The sequence below is a fragment of the Heloderma suspectum genome, chromosome 1 (genome assembly GCF_057233095.1).
Source record: "Heloderma suspectum isolate Gila_16-S chromosome 1, 16-S_ref, whole genome shotgun sequence".
Taxonomy (NCBI): domain Eukaryota; kingdom Metazoa; phylum Chordata; class Lepidosauria; order Squamata; family Helodermatidae; genus Heloderma; species Heloderma suspectum.
In genome coordinates this window covers 378,186,268-378,209,485 of record NC_139458.1, presented here as the reverse complement: position 1 = coordinate 378,209,485, position 23,218 = coordinate 378,186,268, and the positions used below count along the sequence as shown (strand labels likewise).

The following is a 23,218-nucleotide window of genomic DNA, read 5'->3' as shown; positions in this document are numbered from 1 at the left end:
AAGAAATAAAATCATCCTCTATTTGCATTTTGTTCACACAGGCAGAGCTTACTTACATAATCACCTGTATTCCTGGTCTCTGACCTACTAAGCTGCCTACCACTTATATATTTAACTCAGTCACCCGTAATCTACCATACACAAAACATACAATCTCCTCCTCGCATGGACACACATGCCTACCTCTGAGAGGTCTCTCCCAAAATAGCTATTACCCCCCCACCCCGTAATAGCTATTATTATTAATATGATCTGATCTGAGGGCTAGAAGCTATCTTGCAAAGCACAATTCAAGATAAAGCACCCACACCTGACTGCCTTTCACGAGAACAAGAAAAATCCCCACAGCAATCTGTATGTTGCATCTTCATAGACCTCAGCTCAGCAGCACTCTAATTTTTCCACCAGTAATTCCATGAAGAAGCTTGCACAACTTGTGACCTACCATGCCAAATGCAGTCTACTAATCAAGTATGATAGTCCCAGGAGGGAGTCAATAAACCTTCTCTTTGTTCTCTCTGCTTGGAACTGCAATCACAGTGGAACTGTCAGTCATCTGGCAGACCACAATAAATGACTGATTTTTGTATTTATATTAGTAGGTTACAAGTTTTGCAAGACTGTCATAAAGGATCTGACCCCTTTTAGAAACATCTGCACTGCAGCTGAGTACATACCCCAAAGCTGTACTTTTCTGAAAACTGTCCTATCACCAACTGATCTTCAAGGATCAGGCATCCCGCCAAGCCCACCTAGAGATGTTAGGCTAAAAACGGCACTGATATAGTCAAACCCTCACACCAATAACTTTACATTATTTCTTTAGTTCATATTCATTCCAAATGTTGTTCATTTTTGAAATGTCTGAAAAACACATGCACAAATGAAAGTTTGCAAAACAACATTTTTTTAAAAGGTTAATTATCTTTTCCATACCTATCCACTGATCGGCCAGGCCCCACACCAAGTTCAAGCCGTGCACTGGGCAAGAGGTAAGATAATCTATCCATTACAGATGAAGCTACAGGTAAGGCAGCAATATTTTGATTTATCTTCTTGAGTTCATTTACAATGGCACTGGCGACAGACTTCAATACATGATGAGGGAGATGGAAAGTAACTGTTGCCCACTATGGGGGAAAAAACCAGATTGTAATAGCAAATATAAAAAGTACTAGTAATGAACAAGGACCCACCCTCAAGCATAACAAGAATGTATCACTTAGGACACAGACACAATACAAAGAAAAATGGGTTACAAAATACAGGCTGTTTCAAAAGTACAGTTTACCTATGCTATTCTATTATATCTTTTAGCAGAAACTTGCCACATTTTCATTCTTATGTAGCATGTTACACTAAAGTGCAAGATATTTTGTTCTCCAAGCATTAATTATGCAATATGAGGTCTATACGTGGATTCTAAAAACTTGTCAGCAGAGAATATATAACAGCAACAATTCCACTATTATATGGGGAAGGGGACCATCACAGATTGAGGCTGGATTCACACAACATGGTTGAGTGTGGGTTGTTGTTGAACTGTGGTTTATCATGTTGTCTGAACGCAGGATGTTTTACGCAGGGTGGCTTGTTAACCATGTAATGTGGCTTGTTAACCACCCTGAACAATCCAACAACAAACCATGGGTTCGCAAGTTGGCTTGTTTGAGAAAAATAAGCCACACTATATGGTTAAACAGCCACCTTGCAGAAAACAAGCTGCATTCAGACAACACAACAACCCACAGTTCAACAACAACCCACCCCAACCACTGAGTGTGGGTTAGCGTGTTGTGAGAACCCAGCCTGTGACTAACCCTTGCCCTGGAAGCTTTATATACCATGGGACAAACCAGGAACTGTATGTAAAAAGGAGACTAGATTAAATTACAAGTTAAAATCGACAAGGATCCTACTTCTGATTATGCTGGGAGACAGTGTCTCCCCAATTTCCTGATTCTCACCTCCCCATACATGCCATTCTGGAAGATTCCCCAACCTTCAAAAGCAGCCTTTCAGCAGCGGCCTGTAGCAGTAAGGGAGGCATGAAAGCCCTGTTGCATAAGCAGAACTCTTTTTTCCCCCTCATGTCTGTAGCCCTTCTTTAGGGCTATACTCCCTTGCCCTAGAATCTGGGAAAACTCAAAGCAGGACAGGAACTGGGCTAATTTCACCCATTAATCTAAAATATACATTTTTATGGTATAGTGACTCTTGAAAGACGTTGCTCCTCAAAATTAGGGCAAGCACACACGAGTGTACCCAAGATGGAACACAGCAGCTGCCCAGCTGTTTGTGTTTATTCAGGAGCTATCAAGTACAGGCCTTTTACAAATTGCTGTTAAAGGTTATTTTTCTTTTGCATTTCAAGAATGCATAGCCAGTACCTTTAAGGTAAACTGTGCTACAGAGTAGTGGAAACCGAAGAGAAGATGTGATTTTATGCTTGGTCAGAAAGTAAGAGTCCCAATCCTGTGGAAGATAGCTGGCTCCCCCCTTCAGACCTTTGCTTAACCCATCATGGTTGGGGAGCAAAGCCAGGCAGGCAGATTGGAGGGCCAGTGGCATGCTCCAATCACATGGAGCCCCTTCAATGATGAACATATGAAGGGGGCTAAAAACATGCTAATGTCCACTCATTTCCAGAAACACACCAATATTCATTAAGTTCTCCATTCCTTACATCCCTAAGTTATTTCAAGTTCAAACCTTGAGTTATATATTCATTGTACTTGCCAACAAAAACCTGTAAAACATTTCCAACATAGAACAGAGAAAACCAAGAGGCTATCCTTCTAGCATTAAAAAGGTATGAAGTGATTTCTTACCTTTGCAACTTTGTGGTTTGCTGCTGTTTCATGTGAGGTATTTTTTAAGCCATCTTTCAGTTGTGCGAGGAACAAATCATATCCCTCTGTGCTTGACACATCTACCTTCTCTATGCAAGCAGATAACAGTTGTTGAGCCTAAGATGTGTAAAATAAGTTAGAAATATCTGGAAAATATCAGAACATCAGCATTATTCATTTATTTTATTTCCTACAATTCTAGCAGCAGGCACTTAAGTCTTACAAACCAACAAACTAAACACGCACATTCATTTTTTAAAATTTTGTATTTTCAAAAACTCAAGGACTCCACACCTTACAAATAATACATCAAGATTGCACTGAGACACAAGCCACTTATGTTGTAAGGCATCAAAATAGTCTGATGGTACCCAGTGGAAAATCAGGATAATCTGATCATATATGGTTTCTCTCCCTGGCTTGCTAACAGCTAAAATCTGTGCAACAGCAAGTTGTTTGCTGCTAATAACCAACTGTATATCTGCCCATGGCAAAACATTGAAGGTCATTACACCATGGTAATCTAGCCATAAATAATTAAAAGATAGATCATTCAAATGGAAGTCTACTAGCAGTGTAAGAATGAGCAATTCCTGACTACCACTAAGCTGCCAGCAACCTGAAATCCCAAAGGTAGAATTAGCCCTCCAGTTATTCATCAGCAATTTCCAACCAGGAAGGAGATTCAGCCAGAGGCACAAAGGGCACCCACTAGAGGAAAACAATTTACCAGCACTTTCAAAAGCTTACCTGGCCTTTGATATCAGCAATAATTACTGATTATTTATCAGCAGAGGAAGAATATTAGTATTCAAGAAAAACACTGAGTAACTAAACAGCAACATACTGTGAAAAAACATGCTGTTGAGGCACCCACTTATGGAATGAACTCCCCAAAGAGCTTCACCTGGCACCTATGGTGTTACTTTTTCGGAGCCAGGCAAAGACTTTTCTTTTCTCCCAGGCATTTTAGAGACTTTTATGGCTATTTTATCGATTCCTGGGCTTTTTATTGTTTTGCATGATACTGTACTTTATTCTGTTAAATATTTGTATTGTATTTTGTATTTTAACTGTTCTATGGCATTTTAGTTTTTTAACAGTTTGCAATCCACCCAGCGAACATTAGTTATTGTGTGTAGTAGAAATCTAATAAAATAAATGAATAAAAATACCAGGCATGGTTTGATCACTTGGAAAAGATGAGGTAATAAGAGCAGCTTGGAGGTTCTTATTTATCTGAATTTGCAGACAACTCCATACCAAATACTTAGGGAGGAATTAACTAGTTAAAGTAGCTAAAAAAAATTTAAAGCATAGGAAGCTGCATTACACCAGTGGCCTGATTTGGCATATCAAGCTCAGTATTATCTTACTTTGCACTAACTGGCAGCAACTCTCCAGGGTTTCAGATAGGAGTGTTTCCCAGCTCTACCTGGAAATACCAGGTAGGGATGGTGGAGAATTTCTCCACTAATCTCGGGGAGGCCGAATGCTGAATGCTATTTGCTTTGCCCTTATTTTCGCTGTAGTCTACATAAATCTTTACGTAGACTACCCGGCCCAAATAAGGAACGCAAATGGCGGCGCCCATGGGCACTGCCATTTGCGTATGCGTTTTTTTTTTTCAAAGTCACCCATGATAGGCTACGTAAATAGTTACGTAGCCTATCACGGCTGACTTTGGAAATCTAGCCGCGATAGGCTACGTAAATCGTTACGTAGCCTATCACGTGTGTGTGTTGTTGTTTTTTTACATTCACTTTTTTATTTCGCGGCCGGGGAGACGGGGCACTTCTCCCTGGCCTGAATTTCGGCCGGGCGAGGCGGGGCGCTTCCCCCCCCCGGCCTGAATTTCGGCTGGGCGAGGCGGGGCGCCTCCCCCCCAGCCTGAACTTCGGGGGGAGAACCGAAGCGCCTCCCCCCCACCACGAAGCAAGCTGCGGGACCAGGTAAGTGACTTTCGTACATCCCTAATACCAGGGACTGAACTGCATGCAAACCATGTGCTCCATATGACTGAACTACAGCCCTTCACCCTGCCAAGCTAACCCTAGCCACCAAGAGCCCCACCCAATTAAAAAAAAAAGTCATAAAGTAATTTTGCATGTACCTAAGCTTGGGACTGGTGGAAGTCCAGGGCACTTTCAGGTCTAAGACATGACACGGCCTGAATTGGGCCTACTCTAGTCTTATGTAGGGTTGGGCTGAAATGGGAGGGCATTCCAGCTATTTTCTGGGAAAGAGGAGCGAGATTTTCAGGACAGGCTTACCAAAACTCTCCCACAGCTCCCATAGGCTAGCAGCTGCTACCTCCCTGCTCCCAAAATGTCCTATTCCAAGTGGAAGGAATGGCAGTTGCCAGGTGAACAGAGCTTCAGTAAATTCGCACAAACTTTCACAGTCACTCCTTCCAAAGGAGGAGGAAAGTCAGCTTTTGCCCCTGACATCCACCCCAAATTCAGGCCAAACTTTCAATGGTTCAGAAGTTCAGCTCAGCCAAAACTATTTACTTCTCTATTACCTGCTAGACTCAAGTAAAACGTGCCATATTAATGTATAGCACCTTAAATATCATTGATACTTAGATATAGCATTACCCTGTAAACCATTAACATGTAACAAGGTGCCATGCATGTGAAAGTGTCTTTTAGCATACGATGACACAGACATGAAGACACTTTTTGGTGCCTTCTCTCAAGCTACAGAACACCCTACTTCTGAAAGTCTGCCCAGAGCTGGACAAAGTCTTAAATTAAAGGAAAACGTTTTAATTTAAGCTGGCTTTATGCGCCTAGGGATAGGCATAAAGAATATTTTAATTCTGTATTGTAATAATCGTGCAAGAGAAAAAGGAATCTTGGACCCTCACAGCAAAGACTTGCAGAAAATCAGTCCTACCGTTATCCAAGACTGGCTTTGTCATCTTTCTCCCAACAGTTCACCCACAGCTTTCAGCAGCAGCTTGGGGACACATTAAGAGTGCAATCTGTTTGGTGGCTATGGAGGCTTTGGGAATAGCTCCCATGATTGGATAGGTATGGGGAACAGTGGTGTTTGGGGGGTTTGATGCTTTGAAAAATGTAACTATTGGGAAGAAAGGACCTCAAGCGCATGGCTTGTGGATAAGAAACAGCTAGGGTAGATGGCCAACGTAAGGGACAGAACAGGGCTATAGTGTGTGACAATTCTTTGCAAGCTTGTACAACAGGTAATACACAATCTTAACACCTGCAGCAAGAAAGGAGACCTAAATTATTATTAAACAAATAGAATCAAGCCTATGATAAATTGGTCATCAGGTGTGTGTAAACCTATGCTTTTAAAGTGTAGTCAGAAGTATAGTGAGCCCTGATGTTTCTGTTAATTCTTCGGTACCTCCTCATTACTATGCATCTCAATACAAGTCATTTGTGGCACATCAAGAGCGTGAAAAACAAAACAAAGAACCCATTTGCATGCAAACTGCAAAAATGTTCCCTATTTGCCACTTTCAAGAAATCCTTGCTGAATTCAGGCAAAGTAGGCAGATGCTTATTTACACACATATTCTCCACACCCTAAGCACACTCAAAAAAGATTAACATGATTTTAACAAAGTCTAGGAACAGCTAGTCACAGTTAAAGAACTTTCCAAATAGCAAACTAATTAACGGAATGTAAGCCTTTGGATATGGTTCCCCCTCCCCACTTGGTCTGACATATGGCTGACTTTAAAACAAGGATTATAAAGGTGGATAAAAACTGGTGTTTTTTTAAATTAATTTTCATGTAAATGGAAACAATCTGACCCTGAAACAAGCAGCACCCACAGACGTTCATTACTGGAACTCAGTAATCGGGAAGGTACATATGGGAGAAGGCATTTCCAAAGATATTCCACATGTAGGCCATAAGGCTTTAAAAGGAAAGAACATGGCATCTTGAAACAAACATGGCCTGGAAACAAACTGGTAACCACTGGAATATTTGTGTTATATGTTCCTGGAAGCAAATCAGCATCACTGCCATATCCTGGACCAACTGAAGTTTCAAAACTACTTCATGGGAAGCCTGTAAACACATTACAGTAGTACAGTTGTGAGATTACCAGGGCATGCATAGGATAAGGAGTAACTACAGTATCTTCCCTTTAGGAGCAGTAGCAATGCTACCATTAATTCTAAAATACCTGTTTGTAGAACTGCTCTATTCCTGACATTTGTAAAATATTACTCATTAGGTAAAAGTTCAAGCACAATGTAGAATAAAAAAAGCAGCAGCAACAGCTCCAATTGCTTACCTCTGTCACTGGCAATTCAAGCTGAACCACATCATCTTGCTTAGAAACAGGTGTTTGCAGAGCTGTGTCTAACAGTAAGATGCCATTCAGATCTTTCCTACATCCAACTGCATAATCATCTACAAAGACGACTTTATCCACAGCAGAAATGTATTGACATTTCACCCGTCCACCTGGCTTAGCTGTAGAAAGTAAAGAAAGAACTGTGTTAAAACAATTATTCATCATACCTCATTAGTCTTGGAGAAGAAAGTAACCACCCTGTCTTTTTAAAAACACAAGCAATTAATCTAATTCCAGTTACCCAAGACATAATCTGAATCAATACGGGTCATACTCTACCAGTGGGGCAGGAGAGAGCTCTCACTAGCCAAAATCAGGGACAATCTGCAGCTCCCTTCCCAGCTCCAAGCTCAAGAGACAATTGGGGATTGTTCATATTACACTGAATTTCAGAGTTCTCTAACATACAGTGCCATAAAGAACATTCCCCGTCCTCTGCTTGGAGATAGAGAGCCTAAGACACCACTTCTTTTCATGACTGATCAATCAATTAAATATTATTTAAGCTGTAATCCTATGACTCTGTCCCAAGGACCATAGGATATATCAGATATTTCCCTCCAAGAGCAGAGAGAGAAGACTGCCCTCAGCAGGGGAAATCCAACCTCACATCCCTCTCCCAGCCCCTAAGAAAAATTTTGCATCACTTACCAGTCCAATGCAGGTGAGGTAAAATGGGGATAGACTGGAGTCATGGCCAAATCATGGGAGGATCCAACCCCATCCCTGCACCCCAGTCCCCAACAGGGGAAGAAATAGATGCCAGCCCTGCAATTGAACTGGAATAATTTCCCTTCCATGGCTTGCAACAGGAGGGAAATAGGTCAAACCCACCCTCTCTGAAACAGGAAGGAAAGGAATGAAGAATACTGCTCTTCCCTCACTTCCACCCTGCCAGCATTAGGAGGTTCTGACATCACAGCACTCCAGATCTAAAGTAGGACAGCAATGTTAATTGGTCAACAGCTTTAATTATAAAGGGTGAAGTCCAATGTCATACCAAGTGGAAAGCTGTTCACATGACAGGACTTTCTCCTTGCCCCATAATCTTCCAGAGCATATTTTGAGGGTGCATGGAGAGCTGCAGGAGGGACGGAAAACTGCCCCTTCAGACAAAAGCCATTCTGGCAGTCAGATAACTGGATGCGAACCAAAGTATCATATAAATCTTTTTTTTAAAAGCAATATCTTCAGAGACCTCCTATAAATATTTAGTCTTTGGCAGGATATATAGGGCAAAATAAGAGTCCCAACTGAGGAAAGCCCTGGTCACTTAGTGAAAGAGGTAAAATCTGCTGGCTAAGAGGACTCTGAGTAGACCCTCTCCTGGTGATCTGAATGGAAAACAGCAAGCAGGAGGTGTTAATATATTCTGCTAAGTATGTGTGATCCAAGCTGCACTGGGGTTTGCCAGCTGAAAATACAACTGGTTGCGCAGTTGCCACAGAATAGGCCAAATATGATATTTACAGAAAGCAAGCTGTGGCACCTGTAACAGCTAAAGTTTCTGGTCATTTCTAATGGGAAGACTCCATAATTCAGTGCAATGAGGTTACAAAGTAATGAAACATGGTATGTCAGTCCAGGAGGGGAGCAGTCAAAACATCAAATCTAACTGACAAGAGGTGTTCAGACAACAGCTGCCACCTCAGATACCAAAAAGTAATGCTGCATCCTGTCTGCATTTAGTTTCAGCTTACTTTTCTTCTTCCTCTTTCTTTTTCCTCCTTGGCACTGGCTCAGAACTGAAACCAATACCCCTGGATCTTCTAACAATGAAACACAAAGCTTAGCATCATCAGCATATAGATAACCCCTCAATCTAAATTTCTGCAAAATCTCAACTCACTCAGATGACAGTAATGGTGAAAAAAGCAATGACAACTCCCATGGGGAAGAGAGTTTCTTTTTCTTAGCCTCTGTGTCTATCCAGATGACAACAACAACAGGTTGGAAGGGGACCAAATTTGGCACCCTAAAGAGAACTTTTTTTTACCCAACAGTTGCTAATGAAAAGACAAAAAAAGGGAGAAATACCTACAGGACAGCATTTGCACGGAGGGAGAGACAAGCATTTGGGCCTTGGTCTGATCCTCTCTCAAAGTGGCCTTCTAGTCAAAGTCTAGTTCCCCAAGCCACTCTGAGAGGGGATCAGGCCAAGGCCCAAATGCTCATAGGACTAGAGTATTTTCTCAGGAGGGCTTAAATGCACTATGCCAGAAGCCTTGCATCATGTAAACCAAATATCTTCACTAGCATGAAATAATAAAGACTGGGTTGGGGGTGGGAAGATATGTCTGGACACAAAGTGAGCCGTTTTGAAAGAAATACTAGTGATGCTAGTATGCTAGTGATGATATTCAGTTTACATGATGCAGGGCTTCTGGCACAGTGCATTTAAACCCTCCTGAGATAGCATTTTATTTGTATCTTGCTGTGTGATTAGAGGCAATAGTACTTGCTTCTATCACATACTGGAGAACATGCACATAACTGTCCGCAATGCCAGCAGCTAAATTAATGAAGGCATTATAATACTGTTTTTCTAGCTCAGACCTCCCTGACTTGTTGCCTTCCGTAGGTGTTGGACTGAACTCCCATCATTCCAGTTGCAGTCCAACACATCAGGAGGGGAACATGTTGGGGAAGACTGCTCTAGCTTAAGGCAAGCTAATTCTGTTTCCAGAAAAGGGGGCAAGAAACCTGCCTGTAGGCAAAGATTAGCCCCTGTTATTAACATGTAGCATGACAGAAGTAATACAAAGTTGTAGAAGATAAAAACAAAGAATGATCAAATGCAATTTAAGCAAGTATAAAGAGAAATCAGTAAAAAAAAATGTTACATTTTAGGAAATTCAAACTTTCTAAAGTGTCAGCATTCCTCCCCACTCCTCCAAATTCTTCTTGTTCTTGACACCAGGTAAAATTAGGTATACTACTGCTCAGTTACAACACCCAGTCAAGCTCAAGTTAACAATTATTGGGTTAAGTTATAACCACTCTTGGGTTATAACCATTCTGTACCTAGAAAGTATATGAAGTTGAATTTAATGTGTAAGGTAAAGTCAGCAACTTTAGGCAATAGGTACAATGATGCCGCCTACAAGGTCAAGTTCATCTACACATAAGAAAATCGTATGAGTGGACAGCCAAAAGAATGAAAGCTAAACAGCATTTTTCCATCTAAGCATTCATACTGGAAAAGAAGTGACTAAGGGTGCAATCCTATGGCTGCTAGTCAGTGGCTAGACGGCCATTGGATAGGTTGGTTCCTGGGAACTGACCTCAGAGCCTGTGGTCCAAGGTCAGTTCCCTGAAAACCGACGTCCGCCTTCTCCCACACTGCTTCTCAGGCAGCTCGGAATGGCCCAATGCACGGAAGAGGAGCATGGAGCAGCAAAAACGGGGCGTTCCTGGGGGCGCGGAGGGCAGAAGTGCCATTCCGATGCTTTCTATGTGTCGTCTGGTGTGTGTGTCCCCCCTCGCCTTCCCGTGGCTAGACAGCCGAAATCAGCTGTCTAGCTGCAAATGCAAGGCGGCTGAAGTGCAGAGGGGATGATCCCCTGTGTGCTGCTCCTGCCCTGCATGGGATATGCGGTTGCCTCCGAGTTCGGAGGCAGCTGCCTATCCCGATAGGACTGCACCCCAAGAGAGCAATCCTATGGCCACTAGACACTGTCTGGAGGGCCACAGGATTTTTCGGTTCCCCAAAACTGTATTCCTGCCCCTGCCCCGCCCCCTCATAGCCAGTGCAGTTCTTTCTATGCCGGCTACTTCTCCACATTTGGAATGGAGCATGGAGAGAGTGAAAAGGGGATGGTTCTGGTGGCAGGGAGGGGAGGAGACCCCCCACCCACTCTGCTCCAACATCCCTGCCTAGACATGTGAAAACTAGCCAGGGACAGACGAAGCATGGAGGGTGCCTAGAGCACAGAGAAGAGGATTCCCTGCCACTCTGCATTGGATAGGCGTCAATCTCCGAGTTCAGAGGGTTATGTCTATCTCCATAGGTTTGTGCCCTATAGATTTTTTTCCCCTCAGCTCAGGCCCTTTCCTAACATCAACAGTCTTAAAGTCTGTACAGACCAAATCACATCTCTCCAAGCCCATCATCTTTAACAGTTTAGACCAGATGAATTCTGGAAGCTAATAAATTATTGTAGATACAAACCAAACTCAGACCATTCCTTGCTTTGCAGCTAGTAACACAACTTAAAAATGAAGTAACACTGTCTCTTAATGCAAACTTGATCAAATATGAAAGTACAAGAACTAATGCTATTAGGACTACAATATAATTAGGGATACCGCTTTCACAGCTGAAGTTCCACTGAAGTCAATGGGACCAGTACACCAACATAAATGGCAATCTTGAAGATGAGCTCAAATGGTGGCCAAATTTTAAACTGTAGTGAAGAACCAACTATCAGGGACATGTGAATTATGACCAAGACCTGTATATAAAGTTAAGGACAAAATTAACCCTAAATCATAGAATCATAGCATTGGAAGAGGCCTACAAGACCACTGAGTCCAACCCCCTGCTCAATGCAGGAAGCCCAATTCCCAGGCAGTCTCCAATCCAAGTACTAACCGGGGCTGACCCTGCTTAGCTTCCGAGATCAGACGCATCCAGCCCTTTGTTTACAAACGAAAAAAAGTATTCCGAAGCACAAAGAATTTTTGTAATATTCAAGTGCATCACAAAATGACATGCTTCTTTAATTCTTTATTAAATTTCCATACCCCCCCAGTAGGCAAAGGTCTCTGGGCAGTTCACAACAATTGAAATGTTCTCAATACTTTCACATTCTTTACACGTTAACTGAAAACCATATCTTTATTAGGTATTAACTGCTTTTGAAGGTTTTGGATGTTACTTCCTATACCAAATATAGATGACAAGTGACAACACATGTAAATAAAAATCTCAATTACAGTAAAAATGGAACATTATTGTAATTAAAGAAAAAGTACATCTTTAATTTTTGTTCAAGACTGAAATTACTAGCTTAGTTATGAAGCTCCAGGACTCTTTTTGTTTGTTTGGCTGGTACTGGTTCCATTTTATCCCAGAATGTATTTTTAGTGCTTGCCAAACATCTTCTAAATATGCATGCAAAAGCATGGCTATTTCACTGTGTGGACACATTCACCTACATGAATTTATAGAGGAAAATAGACAAGTGATCTCTGGTCACAAACAAGGATTAGTGAGTTGTCAAACTTTTCAAAGGCCTCTCCACCTCTGTCACCCAACCTGTCCTGATCTCACACAGAGAGCTTCTCTGAACCAAGCTAAGTTGTTTATCTAGACTGTTTTGTATCTCTTTTGATGTATTAGATGAGGGATGGTGAACCTCCAGCCTGGGGGCCTAATTCAGCCCACAGAGATTCCCCATTTGGCTCCCTCCCCATCCCCCTGCCACCTGAAAGCTAGCAGGGGCTTGGGGAGAGAAATCCTCCTCCCAATAGGAATCCTTATTGGGGGAAGGAGCAGTATGCTAAGCACTTTGCTCACCCCACATCCCCCACAGCGAAGGAAGGCGCAGAACAGGCAAGGCCATCCTGACCAAGGTGGAAGGACTCAGGGGTGGAAGGACTTAGTGCCATGGCCAGGGGCACAGATTCAATACACACAAGCTTTTCCCAGCTGGGGAAAGTTCGCACATATCAAAGCCAGCCCTCCAGCCATGACATCAGATGGAGGAGCAAAGCCGACTGTCTCCTTTACTTCTCCATCACCTTCCAACATTAGAGCAAAGGGAACTAAGCTGACTTCGCTCTTTCTGTGCAACCTATTCAGGAAACCAAGGGAGAAGCGAAACTTGTGCTCCATTCAGGTGGCACTTCGACCAGGAACCCAATGACATTAGGGACCCAGCCCAACATCATCTGGCCTACAGAGGGGTCCGGGGCGCAATCCAGACCCTGGAGCCCAAACAGTTCCCCTCCACTAAACTACAGGGTTTTGATTTATAATTATATTAATGTATTAAAAATTAGTCAGTTATCCTAACAAAATTAAGATTTCCAGTGTGTATACTGGGCAATCTGGGCTTGGACAGGAAAGGCTTTATGCGAATATCAAGGAGGGAATGAAGAGGGTGCTGCTGACAGCTCAAATATTCTTGAGCAGAAAGGGGTGTACATCTGTGCATATACCTTACTTACAGTTAGACCCCAAGACTGTGCAGCTGAACAAGCCTTTGAACCCAGCTCTCAATTCTACACTAGTCGTAGGCCAATACTGGCTTTTACATTTATAATCATTTTAAATAATATATTTATATAATTTTATTGAAACTGGTTTTATTTAAAATTATATGTTTTAATACGATTTTATTAATACGTTTCCAGTGTTTTTATGCGGTAAGATGCCTTGAGAAGACTATGCCCTTTTGAAAAGGCAGTTAAGAAATAGGTTAAATAAATACGTTCCTTACACTGACCAGGTTCAGACGACATGCCACAACTTGTCGTGGGTTATAACCCTAAAGTAGGCCATGGGATATGCAAGGGTTGTTTAACCCTCATATAACCCACACTCATTGGATTTGCATGACACAACAACCCCTGATTGGGGGTTGCATATTCCAAATGGTGGCTGCACGCGCCCCATACACACCACAGTCTCACTGTCATTTCGTACGAACAGTCCCAATGTCTTATGATTTCATTCTGTCTTCTCAGTTTCTAAACTGTTCTTATAAAGTCCCTGACCAATTTGATTAACATCCTTGATATCTTTACAGTTCTATCCTACCCTGCTTGAAATTTTCACAATTTCCACAAGGCACAGTGCAGTGCACAGATCATATATTTTATCCCTTTTTCAGGGACGTATTCTATTTTCTTTTCTAGGTAATTACATATATGGTGTAAACGCTGTCAGGTGACATAAGATTAAAAAAACCCCAAAAGATCAAGCACGTTAATGTACACTGTTGCACAACCGTTTCACGCCTAACATCTATACACATTTGTTTTTGCCATCACACAAATTAACTTACTCTGCTTCAATCCAAAGTAGCATTTCTGAAACATAAATCTGGCTTAGCTACACTTGGTAGTTACTAGGTAGAACACTGCCACCGATGTTTTCATATTGCAAACTTTAATACACATTGTAGTATTTTCTAAGTCAACGTAAAAGAAGAAATTAACTAAATTTAATAAGATGCGACAGAATTCCCACATGGAAGCTCTTCCGGGATCATTAACAACATGCACCCAAGAGCAGATTATGTGTAATTCTCACCCACACATTTTGCCATACATAAACTCTGTGTACAGACGCTGGGAAACCATGGCTAATCGCAGCTTCCCAACACACGCAAATGCAGCAAAACACAGGCACATGTATCTACTACACATTCCCAACAGCGCTGGAAGCAGCCTTTAGTGACGCTTCCGCCTTTTTGTAAAGCCGAGTCCTTCTCCCGCCTCTCCGCCCCCCGGTTGGGGCAGTCTTTACAAACTAGCTAGGAAACAAGGATGGGATTAAGCGATCTGAGGCCGGGAAAAGAGAAAGTAAGAAGGGCGAGAGGAAACCCTTTGGGAAGGCCCAGATGACGACAGGCAACTTCGGACTCTCAACTCCACCTACCTATCGCTGCCTTCCCACCCCCTCGTTCTAACAGCCCCGGCCGGCTCCTCAGCTCTTCCTTCGCCTTCAGCTCCGCCGCGTCCCTCTCACTTCGAGAGCAGAAAAAGCGAGCGGAAGACACCGGCTCGCTTTCGCGCTCTGCCAGTCAAGAGACGGGCTTCCAGGCCCCAGAACCCAACGGCCACATTCACAACTCGACCGAGAGCGCACGGCGGGAGCCACGAGAGGCTCGACAGCGTCCCCTCCCAGCACTCGCCCACACCGGCTCGGCTCGGCTCGCCCCCTCCCCCGCGGGACCCCGTCCCTAGGCCTGACCTGGCCCCTTCCCCCTCACCGTTGAGCGCCGACGCCTGCAGCGTGGCCCCTGAGGTGCCGTCGATGACTTTGATGGCGCCGCGGGCGGTCACGGCCAGGATGGCGTTGAGCGCCGGGTGGTAACAGAGGCTGCAGAGTCCGTCGGCGTCGCAACGCAGGCAGCCGTCCCGCAGCAGCAGCCACTCGCAGAGGCCGGGCCCGAGCCCGGGCCCGGTCGACACCGGCCCCGGCGCCGAGGAACAAGACGCTCCCCCGGCCTCCTCCGCCGCCATCGCGTAGGACAAGAGGCCCGGCGGAGCCGCTCAGTGACAGTCCCGAGAGGAGCCGCCGCCACCAGTCAGCATCCGGGTCCGGAGAAAGGGGGAGGGGAACAGGGAGAGGGGGAACAGACAGAGAGAGAGAGAGAGAGAGAAAGGGAGAGAACCGGGCGTCGGCAGGAAATGACGCGATCACGCCGGATGCGGAACGCCGACAAAAGAGAATCGGCTTCGAGCGTTGTTCGAAGCGAAAGAGTTAAAAAAAAAAAAAAAAAGGTCTCCGTCCGCCACCTGAGCGGCCAACTAGGAGGGTAAAGGGACAGTCCTCGCAGTACGTCACTGGCCCCGGAGACTCCGCCCAATGACATGTTGTCACGCGGTCCGCCCAGGCGAGCTGCTCGCCGCGCCGTCAACGCCGGCTGTGCCGCTCGTCTTGCGTCTCTTTCGGACTGGGGCGGGCAGCTTGCGGCCGCCGGATCTATTCATGTATTTGGCCTGCAGCGATCGTCAGCACTCCTCATTGGCTACGCCGGCTAAGGCCGGTGGAAGTTGTGGGCCCAAACGTCTGGAGAGCCTCACTTGCCCGCCCCGGTCGCAGGAAGGCGCGCGCGTGTTCCGCTCGCGAAGCGACAGGCGGGGCTGCAAGTCGGCGGTCCTCCGTTGGGCGAAGTAAGTCGCAGAAGAACGATTCTCTGTGACGGAGCAGTGAGGGCTTCCTCCTTGAGGAGGCGCTTCTTTTGGACACGTTTCTTTGGGCCCGGCGTGGCTTCTGATTCCCGTACTGAGCTCTGGAGCCACCCTGTTTTGCGCGGCCTCCGGCGGCACAATTCTCGCTTGCTATGAATGCGGCCGAGCGTGAAGGAGGCGCTTCCCAGAGCGGAGATGCTGGCCGTGCGTGTCTATTTTCATAGCTGGAACGGCGTTGTGTGCTGCGATGGCGCAGTGCCAAACGCGGGTAGGTAGGAGTTAAAGATAATGCCGTCACGCGGATTCCTTTGCTTGCTTGGCACGCTTTCCCCACCGACCCCCAGCTCTGTTGCCAAAACGGCACCGGCTGAGGAAACTGCAGCCCCACCCGTTTTCGCTTTGCCGGCGTGCCTGCTGAAGAACTTTGAGGAACTCGAAAGTTTGCACAGTATGTGGGGACCTTGACGTTGGCCTACTAAAAACAATTTTCCTGGTATGGATTTCGAGATTTTGCATTTAAGTTTCATTTTTGACAGAGCCTCACTGAGCAAAAACTGGACTTCTCACAGTCAAGTCAACAGTCTGCAATCCTGCGCAGCACTCTCACTAGGGAGAAAGTCCCACTCGTTGGGACTTCTAAACTGTTTATGATCCTTCTTCTGCTTTGACTAAAGTAATAAATTCAGCCAGGTTAGAATCAGACTGAACATCTACGGTTCTTCTGCTTTGAAGCTTGGAGAAGTTTGTGTTACTCAAATGCTTGCTTCCAGTATTTTTAATTATCATGCTGCCAAATAAAAGATAGTAACACGTGCTTTGTGTAGTTCTTGTTGACATTTTGCCAAGTGGCAATGGTACACTGATGACAGACTTGAATTTATTTATTTAAAACATTTATATCCCGCCCTATATCATTAAGATCTCAGGGCGGTGTACAGATAAAATCAATGTGGACAGTATAAAACAATTTAATCTAGTTCAACAATTTGAGGGAACCATGAAGAGTGCAACCCTATGCATGTTTAGACAGAAAAGTCCTAAAACTCCCACCATTCCCTATCCAACCATGCCCTAAGCCTTCTTTCATTAAATAAACCAAAGTGAAGCCATTTGGCGGCAGGCGCTGGCGGAGCGCTAGGGGCAGGCCATGCCAGGTAAGGGGAACAAGGGAGAGATGTGTAGTATCTGTCCCCTGCTCCGGGCCTGTCCAGAGCCAAAGGATAGCTGGGGGAGGCGTGACCCCATCTTCTGGCCTTCGTTTGCTGCTCTGCAATGCCAGGTCTGTTACCCAGAAAACCTCCCTCATCCAGGACATGATCCTGGATGAGGGTGCAGACCTGGCATGTATTACAGAGACCTGGTTGGCCGAGGCTGCTGCTCCAACCCTTGCAGCCATGTGTCCAGCTGGATTTTCGTATGCACAGCAGCCGAGGGCTGGGGATCGGGGAGGGGGAGTGGCTGCTATCTACCGGGAGTCCTTGGTCTTCACCAGACTCCCTCTCCGGGAGACCAAGGTTGCTGAGTGCATGTACTGGAGGTTGGGCCCAAAGGGCAGTCTAGGGATTCTGCTCGTGTACCGTCCACCCCGCTGCACGACTGACTCCCTGGCCGAGGTGCTTGAGGTGGTCTCTGATGTGCGTGTACAGTCCCCTAACTTACTAGTGTTGGGGGACTTCAACGTACATTCGGAGGCCATCCTCACAGGAGCACCTCGGGACTTCATGGAGACCATGGCCTCCTGGGAGCTGCACCATATTCTAACTGGGCCCACCCATGTAGCTGGTCATGCACTAGACCTTGTGTTTGTTTCTGGAGAAGCGGGGAGTGATCTGGAAGTCGGGGGTATATCCACCACCCCCTTGTCATGGTCAGATCACTATCTGGTAATGTTGGACTTCTCGGTTCCACAACCCCTCTGCAGGGGTGGAGGACCCATTAAAATGGTCCGCCCCAGGCGTCTTATGGATCCAAATGGATTCCTGAACGCGCTTGGGGATTCTCGGGGGCATGCCAACGGCCACTTGGTCGAGACCCTGGTGGGTGGCTGGAATGCTGCAATCACTGGGGCATTAGATCGGGTGGCTCCGAAACGCCCTCTCCCCCTCAACAGGGCTCGGACTGCACCATGGTTCAATCCGCGGTTACGAGCTGTGAAACAGGAGGTGAGACGGCTAGAGCCGGTGGCGGAAGTCTCGCTCCAAAGACGTTCAGACACGGGCTAGAGCTGTATCTTCAGCCTATCACGTGGCGGTGAAGGAAGCAAAAAAGGAATATTATGCTGCCTCCATCGCGTCTGCAGAGTGCTGCCCCAGGAGGCTGTTCCAAGTAGTCCAGAGCCTGGTCGGTCCTGTGGCTCCTGAACCACTGGAGCATTCTAAGGCCTCCTGTGAGGCTTTGGCAAGGCACTTTGCAGATAAAATTGATCAGATTAGGTGTGTTACTCTGCACACTGTGGATACAGTTAGTGAGCAAGAGGCGGCCTGTGGCAAACCGGTTTTGTGGGATCGGTTCCAGCTTCTTCCTCCTGATGAAGTGGACAAGGTGCTTTCATCTGTAAGGCCGACCACCTGCTTACTTGATCCTTGCCCATCTTGGCTCATTATGAGCTGCAGAGAGAGACTGGGTGAGGGGATCAAGGTGGTGGTGAACGCCTCCCTTGAGGAGGGAGTGATGCCATCAGCCCTCAAGGAGGCAGTGATAAGACCGCTCTTAAAGAAGCCCTCCTTGGATCCTCAAGTTCTGAACAACTTTCGCCCAGTCTCAAATCTGCCATTTTTGGGCAAGGTGATTGAGCGGGTGGTGGCGGTGCAGTTGAAGGCACACTTGGAAGAAACTGATTATCTAGACCCATTTCAGTCGGGCTTCAGGCCTGGGCATGGGACAGAAACGGCCTTGGTCGCCTTGGTGGATGATATGAGGAGGGCTCTGGATAGGGGTGAATGCTCCTTCCTTGTTCTCCTCGACCTCTCAGCGGCTTTTGATACCGTTGATCACGGTATCCTCCTGGACCGCCTGGAGGGGTTGGGCATTGGAGACACTGTACTGCGGTGGTTCCGGTCCTTCCTCTCTGGCAGGTACCAGAGGGTAGCACTGGGAGAGGAGGTTTCGGACCCGTGGCCACTTACTTGTGGGGTGCCACAGGGTTCCATCCTCTCCCCGATGCTATTTAACATCTATGTGAAGCCACTGGGGGCTATCATCAGGAGGTTTGGGGTGCAGTGTCATCAATATGCGGATGACACACAGCTCTACCTCTCATTCAAATCTTCACCAAGGTTGGCCGTAGAATCCCTGTCCAAATGTCTGGAGACGGTGAGTGGCTGGATGGGGAGGAATAAGCTGAAGCTGAACCCTGACAAGACCGAGGTACTTTTGGTGGGAGACAAGAGGAGGCTGGGGGATGTTGACCTGGTGTTGAATGGGGGTACGGCTACCCTTGAAAGACCAGGTCCGCAGCCTGGGGGTCATTTTGGACTCCCAGCTGTCCATGGAGGCTCAGGTGTCAGCTGTGAGCCGGACAGCGCTGTATCAACTCCATCTGATACGGCGGCTGCGCCCCTTCCTTCCCGACCATCTGCTCCCATCGGTAGTACATGCCCTGGTCTCCTCTCGTTTAGACTACTGTAATGCGCTCTACGTGGGGTTACCCTTGAAGACGGTTTGGAAGCTGCAGCTGGTACAGAATGCGGCGGCTCGCCTGATTAAAGGCAGCCGCCGGCGAGATCACATCACTCCAGTGCTGAAGGAGTTGCACTGGTTACCAGTTGTTTTCCGGGCCAAATTCAAGGTGTTGGTTTTGACCTTTAAAACCCTATATGGTTCCGGCCCAGCCTATCTTAAGGAGCGCCTCCAGCAACACCAGACAGGCCGCTCAACAAGATCAGCCTCGGATGGCCTTCTCTCTGTCCCATCAGCCAGGACAGCTAGACTGGTGGGGACCAGGGAGAGGGCCTTTTCTGTGGTGGCCCCCACTCTGTGGAACTCCCTCCCTAGGGAACTCCGCCATGCCCCCTCTTTAATGAGCTTCCGTCGTGCATTAAAAACGTGGTTGTTCAGGCAGGCATTTGGGGTGGGTTAGGGTATTTTTTAAAAAAAAATTATGGTAAAATTTTATTGTTTTAAATTGTTTTATGGTGGGTTGTACATCGCCCAGAGTGGCTGGGTGGCCAGTCAGATGGGCGATTAATAAATTAAATAAATAAATAAATATTTGTGTATATAGCCTACACACACATTATGTATATACATTTACATATACAATATACAAATGTATATACATCTACAATATATACATTTGTGTATATAGCCTACACACAAGCATTATGTCAGGCAACATAGTGCTTGTCTCACATTGTTACATGCTTCCTTTTGCTGAGTGAGATGTTCCAGTGACATCACTACTGGGTTTAGTTTCTTTTGGTTAAGAGAACACTTGAGCCTTATGGAGTCTACAGTTATACTAATGTATGACAGGATGTAGGTACTGCTTAAGGCCAAAGATCCACACACACACACTTCTCCCCCCAAACCCTGCATCATTGGTTTCAGCTAACTGGCTAGATATTCTTGGTGCTCTCTCAAAACTGCCAAATGTGGTTTTTCACAGGTATCCTACCAAGTTCTCCTTGTACCCCTCACACCTGAAGTTGAATTGCCTATTCACTGGATCATTAGCACCCATTAAGAAAAAGCAACTTTTTTTTGACAAAATCAAAATTAAGCATCAATTAAAGGCAAAACTTAGTAATAGACCCATTCACAGCACTCAGCAAGTAAACTCCCAATGCTAAGTTGCATTCCTCAGCAATTTGGTTTCTGTTCTAGGCTCATCTCCCATTCTCTCCTTTTTCATAACTGTTTAGTTAAAATTGCACATGTGGCAGCAGTGACCATGGAAGCTGCTTTTCTCTCACACATTTTCATTATGGAATCTATTTGGGTTATTTTTGTACAATTACATGAAAATATAAAGGAGAAATGTAAGGATTACCCTTTCAATTGGAATGAACAAGGATTATTACTGCAGTGCCCTACATTAATTGTACAGAAAAAGCAAGTGAGTTGTGCAGTACAAGCAGTTCAGATTAACATAACCCTGGAGTAAACTTGAGAAGTATGCACCAGCCTTTGATGATGATTTAGTCTAAATAGTGAAGGTTCAAAGAACAGGATAATTTAGGAAGGTTTCTGCTATAAAGCAGCAGCAGGTGAAGGAAAAGTATAGGTGGGATTTCCAAAGTGTGTGTGTGTGTGTGTGTGTGTGTGTGTGTGTAGTAGTAGTAGTAGTAGTGAATACTAAGTGATAGGCTTAGATGGACAGAATTTCTCTACATTTAATAGACTTACGGGCAAGTACAGCAGCCTTTCCTCACTCCTGGATGACAAGCTTCACCTACATACATTCTGTATTCTACACAGAAGTGAAAAGTTATAGGAGCCTTGTCCTCATTAGGATATAACATTTCAGTACAAGTCATAGTCTTTTTTACTTCTAGCCCATATTGGTATTTTGTGTGCGTATGTCTGAATTTTTAAAAAAGTTATTACATTTATATCCCACTTTTTTTCCCTTAAGGAACCCAAGGCAGCGTACATAATCCTCCTGCTCTCCATTTTATCCTCACAATAACCCTATGAGGTAGGTTGGGCTGAGTGTCTGTAACTGGCCTAAAGTCACCTAGTGAGCTTCCAGGGCCAACTGGGGACTAGAACCCAGATCTCCCAACTCCCATTCTAACACTCTAGCCACTATACCACACCGGCTCTCGGATGAAGCTCAGATATTCCTGTAAAAGGTTTGCCAAGCTATGTAGTCATAATTTTTCGTTGGCCTGTATTTATAACCTTAATGCATAAGTAAATGGAGCAGTGACAGATACAACTGTGCCTGCAGATTTTTTTGTAAACGCGTTACAAGTACCATGCTGTCAGGGCTGGATTGCTTCTAGGGTCTCCGCAAATTACTGCTTTTTCCTCTCTTAAATGGACAACATGCATTCTACTGATGCCATGTGCAGATAACACGAACACAATACTACATTACACAATTTGTAATGTAGCCATTCTTAATTTCATACAAAATGTAGGATAAGTTAGATGGTACTTAATTTTTAAACAACCTGATATAGAACACCTTTTTCCTAATCCCATGTATATGTAGCTTAACTATGGTGGTGACGGAAAAACATGCTTATTTTTGTATAAGGCTGAACTAAAAAGAGCTTCTACGTAAACAATAAGAGTACTTACACTGAAACAAACTGGTGAATAGGCAATACATTCTGAGATCTCTTATGTATATGCAATTAAGCTTCATTGACATCAATGATTACTCATTGACATGTGTCCTAGATGTCTTCCCCAACCTGATCTTACAACACCAGTTTTCCATTGCAGGGTCCTTGCGCAGTCACAATCTAAATTTTAGAAACCATGGGCCTTTATTTCTAGAGCTATTTATTACCAGTAGGACATGTGTAGTATAGTTGCTTGCATGCTGTCATCTTTTGAAAAATCGGGAAATTTTACCTAAGGTGTTAAACAGTATTTCCAGTCCTTTAGGGAGCAATGCTATGGCTGCTAATCAGCGGCTAGACAGCTATAGGATACATTCGTTTCTGGGAACTGATCTCAGAGCCAGCACTCCGAGGTCAGTTCCCTGAGAACCGACCCCCCCCCCCCCGTGCTGCCTCGCAAGCAGCTTGGAATGGCTCTGTGCTCGGAAGAGGAGCACAGAGCAGCGAAAACTGGGTGTTCCTGGGGGCATTCTGGGGCGGGAAAGGCAGAAATGCCGGTACGACACATCCAACATGTTGTCCGGCAGCTGCTTCCCTGCAGCTAGACAGCCAAAATTGGTTGTCTAGCTGCAAATGCAGGGCAGCTGAAGTACGGAGGGGATGATCCCCACAGCACTTCTGCCCTGCCCTGCATTGGATAGGCAGTCGCCTCCGAGTTCTGAGGCAGCTGCCTATCCCGGTAGGATTGCTCCCTTAGTGTAATCTGGGGTCTCTAAAGCCCAGTCTATGGTTATACCCATTTGGACTTCCTAATAGCTATCAAGAGTTTTGTCTCGGAAGGAGATAAGAGTAACAGTTCACGCTTATGCTGTTAGGTATACCTAAGGTCATTGAAATCATTGGCTAAGGGCAGATAG

The 23,218-nt window shown here is 45.3% G+C and overlaps 1 protein-coding gene across 10 annotated transcripts in view; it reads right to left on the bottom strand.

The window, feature by feature from the left end:
- BIRC6 (baculoviral IAP repeat containing 6) overlaps positions 1-15,966 on the bottom strand; it is a 188,197-nt gene extending 172,231 nt beyond the window's left edge. For 9 of the 10 annotated variants that reach the window (XM_084828376.1, XM_084828377.1, XM_084828381.1 and 6 more), the window contains exons 1-4: positions 15,141-15,541; positions 7,135-7,316; positions 2,832-2,969; positions 937-1,130 (exon numbers count right to left, since the gene is read on the bottom strand). In XM_084828376.1, the coding sequence (XP_084684502.1) occupies positions 937-1,130; positions 2,832-2,969; positions 7,135-7,316; positions 15,141-15,393 (767 nt within the window). In that variant the 5' untranslated portion in view covers positions 15,394-15,541. Of the gene's footprint in view, positions 1-936; positions 1,131-2,831; positions 2,970-7,134; positions 7,317-15,140 lie in introns of all 10 variants that reach the window. The other variant, XM_084828379.1, reaches the window with a different exon arrangement.
- Between the last annotated feature and the right edge of the window lie 7,252 nt (positions 15,967-23,218).